At 49.2% G+C, this 4,577-nt stretch overlaps 1 protein-coding gene across 1 annotated transcript; it reads left to right on the top strand.

Moving 5' to 3' along the window:
• Window positions 1-1,908: 1,908 nt before the first annotated feature.
• On the top strand, window positions 1,909-4,288 carry LOC124689236 (BTB/POZ domain-containing protein At2g46260-like). Its single transcript, XM_047222792.1, has 5 exons — window positions 1,909-2,017; window positions 2,686-2,804; window positions 2,888-2,951; window positions 3,239-3,518; window positions 3,664-4,288. Exons 1-5 carry the CDS (start codon window positions 1,909-1,911, stop codon window positions 4,286-4,288), a joined length of 1,197 nt encoding a protein of 398 aa, XP_047078748.1.
• Window positions 4,289-4,577: the final 289 nt, after the last annotated feature.

The following is a 4,577-nucleotide window of genomic DNA, read 5'->3' as shown; positions in this document are numbered from 1 at the left end:
GTTGTGTTGTGCGGGTTCCACGTTGGCGCCGGAATCTCCGGTGTTGCGCCGCACTACATCCCGCCGCCATCAACCTTCAACGTGCTTCTTGGCTCCTCCTGGTTCGATAAACCTTGGTTTCTTTCTGAGGGAAAACTTGCTGCTGTGCGCATCATACCTTCCTCTTGGGGTTCCCAACGAACGTGTGAGTTACACGCCATCAGCGACATCTTCCGGAAATTGCCGCGCCCACTCGAGGCGGAGGGCCTCGTCGCGCTCGGCGATGAGTAGCCGCTGTTCCAGCTCCCGGCGGCGGCGCTGCTGCTCGCGCATGATTACCGGCGGTGGCGGCGCCAGCTGGTCCGGCGGGAGCGGCCGAGGCGCCAGGCGACGGCGTCGTACGCCCGCGCTGCCTCGTGCGCCGTGTCGAACGTGCCGAGGCGAATCCGCTCCTCGCCAGAACGGATTTTCGCGTCGAAGCGGCCGCTCGGCCGCGCACGAACGCCGTGGTAGCTGGAGGTGGGGCGGAGGCATCTTCGCGCGGAGGCGGAGCGGTCGACGGCAGAGTCGCGCGGAGGCGGAACGGTCGCAGGTGGAACGGCGGTGGGAGAGAGAGAGGCGGGGAGAGACGGACGCGTGGAAGATTTGGCGGTTGGCCGAGTTCGCGCGTGGCCAGTTTATAGTGCGCGCGGCAGCGCACGCGGCAAGTTTCCCGCGCGGGATAGCGCCAATGCGCGCGGGCAGCAAAAATTATAGCACAGAGGAGGAGAGCGCTGCACCCACCGCTTGACCGCCCTCCAAGCCGCACCCGCCGCTTGACCGCCCCTGGACCAGGGCGAGCGCTGCCGGCCCCTGGACCGCACCCCGCCCCCCTCCTCCGTCGCGCCGCCGCAGACCCCTTCTCCAGGTCGCGCCGCCGCAAACCCCTTTCTCCAGGTCGTGCCGCCGAGCCGCAGCACCGCAGCACCTCTCTCCGCGCCCTCCCATCTACATGGCGCGCGCCGCCGCCGCATCTGGCGAGCCTTGCGGCCGCCCCGCGCCTCCCCCGACCTCTTATCTACATGCGGGAATGAAAAAGAGGGGCGAGAGAGAGCTTACCGGAGGGGAGTGCCCGGCGAGCTTCGACGGCGCTCCGGACGGAGGCGGGATCCGAGCGGGAGCAGAGGCGGGATTGGGGCGTTTTTCCTTTTCCACGCGCGCGCGTGGTTGGGGCGTGTTTACTTCCACGCCGAGTAGCCTCGTGGATGGACGTGTACAATTCCACGATGGTATACACGATCCACTGGAGACCGATTTTGGGCCAAAAACGTGTAAACGGGCTTTACACGTCCATATACACCATCCACTAGAGATGCTCTTACCAAGTTTCAATAATTTCTACAATATATTTTAGTTTGGTTTTGTATAATAATATGTAATGAAACAGAATGAATTAGTGCACATGAGGTCCAGTGCAACGAAAGAATCCGTGTTTTCTACTCCCTCTCTTACAGTTTATGAGGCGTGCGCGTACGGCTAAATCACAAATTTAATCAAGTTAGCACTAGTTATATGTTATAAAAATTAGATCATTAAATTTTTTAGATATTTTATTTTTAATGATATAATTATTCATTATATAATTTAAATTATAAGTATAGGTTAAATTGACAACCTAGTGAATAAGACCGGCATGGCACCGGCGAATGGCGAAAAGAAAAACATTTCCTTCCCGCCTCGGCAGTCGAGCCTGGGCAACTTTCGCCGCTGGCGCAAGGCAAGGTCACATCAAATCATCAATGGCGCTCTCTTATTCGTGGAGCACCTCTCAGTCTCGGCTCAGAACACAGCACTCCAGTCCCTCTGTTTCTGTCTTCTTCCTCCGCCGCCGCTAGCTAGGGTTACGGCCACCGGCGCCCTAAAGTTGTTGGGAGGCGTTGAAGCGCGCGCATGGCTGGAGGCAACGCGTTGGAGGAGCCGGAGGTGGACGCCGGATTCGAGTTCGCCTTCGACAACGATGCTTTCTCCGACAAGTTGCTGCGGATAGAGGTCTTCGGCAGCAGCGCCGACGCGCCCTGGCCCGGCGCCGACGCCGACGCCGACGCCGCCAGCCGCGAAGAGGCCGATGGTGCGTACGGTACCCATCCTCATGTTTCCCCCGTCTTTGTGAGACAGATCGGTCAGATTGGTATGTGCGTTTGGTTGTCCATAAAATCAGTTTTTCAAATGGCGGCCACGTTTTCCACGCGATTAGGATCTGGATTTGTGTGGAACTTTGTTTGTTTAGAATTTGTGCCATATTGCAGCAGATCTGTAGTTGCAGATTTGGATGTACTAGTGGTGTTCAAGCAGTACATCATACATTATTCAAGTTGATATATAAAAAAATTATCATTCAGGTTGAGAATTGCCACTGGACAACTAAAACGTGTTGTAATTTTTTTTTAAATTCTAGTAATAGGATCCTAAGGGTAACATTTGTGATCACTTCACTCACCTGACATATGAGCGTGCTTATTATGCGTGATGAAGCTCAATGGGTATCCAGTTGTTGATATGCTTAACATTTTGCCGTGTTTCTAAAGGCTGGTTACATGAATGTGCAGCTGTTCCAACTTCCAAATATTTGGACACAGAAAAAAGTTGTCTAGTAATTATGTTGCGTACCTTCTGGCTCCCCTAAATTTACATGTTTCTCTATATTTATCTGACCTTAGTACTTTGCAGGTGATAATGAGAAATCTAGTGACTCTTCTCGTATATTGATGGGTACACCGATTTTACGGGTCAATACTGTAAATGTCAATTCGGCGATACTTGCTGCAAAAAGTCCTTTCTTTTTCAAGGTAATTTTGATGACATTTTTCATTCCAATTTCTTTTTCTATAGCCACTTGACTTAGCTTTCTGATAACATTCATGTTTCTTAGCTTTTCTCAAATGGCATGAAAGAGTCTGATCAGAGACAGACAACACTTAGAATTAATGATTCAGGTAACATGTGAACTCTAACATTTTTATCTTACAACTGATGATTCTAGTTTGCTACTCATTTCCACTGAGACTTACCTATGAAATGGGTATTTTTTCGATTCTTTGTTCATTATAGTATTTTTCCCAGTTAATTTTTGGAAGTTCATAGTCACAGATAAATAATCATGTAGGCATAAAAGTAGCTACCTCCTTTTTCGTACTACTTTTTAAATTTCATTTGTCGCTGCTTGAGTTTTATGAACTGTTTCATTAATCCTTATGTCTCCTTGTCTTTTACTTTGGAACAGAGGAAAATGCATTCATGGAGGTTATTCGCTTTATGTACAGTGGAAAGTTGACACCAACAACTGAGCCCACTCTTCTGGTTGATATCTTGATGGCTGCTGACAAATTTGAGGTCGTTTCTTGCATGAAGCTTTGCGGTCAGCGTCTCATGGGCCTGCCTATGACCCCACAATCTGCAGTCTCGTGCTTGGATCTTGCATGTTCTGTTTCAATGCCAGCTGCCCTGGCAGAGGCCGCCAAGAAATTCCTTGCTGAAAGATACAAGGAATTCCTCTCAACAAAGTAAGTGATCCCCATTGGATTGATATCTCCTTTTGACTTTTTGAGGAAATATGATGTTCCCAGGTCAAAAAAAAAGGAAATATGATGTTTTTGTTAACAAAAAATCATTATCTGAGTGCATCACATATTTTTTTTTCTCTTTCAGGTTCCAAGATGAACTGATGAGGATCCCTCTAGCTGGTATTGTAGCCATCTTATCGAGGAATCACCTCGTGGTCGCATCTGAAGAAGCTGTCTACGACTTTGTGCTCAGGTGGGCTGATTGCCAGTACCCAAATTCAGAAGAAAGACGCAAGATCTTGGGCTCACGTTTACTCCCACTAGTGCCAATAATGCGTGCCATGAAAAATGTGATTACAATTAATCAGCCCAGCTATAAACTTTACATCAATCTAGAACGTGAGCGATGCTCCAGGCTCTTCCTGTCAGGATCAGAATACTGCCGGCAGTTCCGTTTCATGGGGCATCTCTTTGTCCTCTCGGCGCACTGCAACATGGACTCGTCCAACTCTTTTGGCCTCTTATTAGAGATGCCTGTAGAAGACAAGGAGCTAGTGAGGGGGACAATAGATTATAAGTTTGAGGCAAAGACAAGACTGACTCTGGAGTTTGACACAAAGTACGAGAGCACCTGCACCATCGGTAGTAGAGAGGATGTTCGATGCAAGGATCTCTTTAGTGTTCCTTGGACAAACTTCATTGCTGATGACAGTCCCTTCTTCATCGACGACATACTCCATCTGCGAATTCACCTGAAGATAGTGTATTAGCCCTTGTGATGCATGCAGTAGGCGCTAGTTATTCTTATTAGATGCATTAGCTGTTAGATTGATCTGCCTTGCTCAGGTCCCTTCTTGTTCATTTGAAATATGTATGAAGAAACCTGAACCGTAATGCTGTAGCTATCTGCTATCGTTTCCTCTGCTTTCTTTTGGTGACTGGACTGTAGCACTGCCAAGTGTGCGTATGTGTTTGCCATGGTAGCGGAAGTGATGCGCCGCTAATGTGCACTTCGTTGTAATGGCCAATATGTATTGCCAGTGACCTCTTTCATATATG

This window comes from Lolium rigidum, chromosome 2 (genome assembly GCF_022539505.1).
Source record: "Lolium rigidum isolate FL_2022 chromosome 2, APGP_CSIRO_Lrig_0.1, whole genome shotgun sequence".
Classification (NCBI taxonomy): domain Eukaryota; kingdom Viridiplantae; phylum Streptophyta; class Magnoliopsida; order Poales; family Poaceae; genus Lolium; species Lolium rigidum.
The sequence above is the reverse complement of the archived record's forward strand: the minus strand, read 5'-3'. Positions and strand labels throughout refer to the sequence as shown.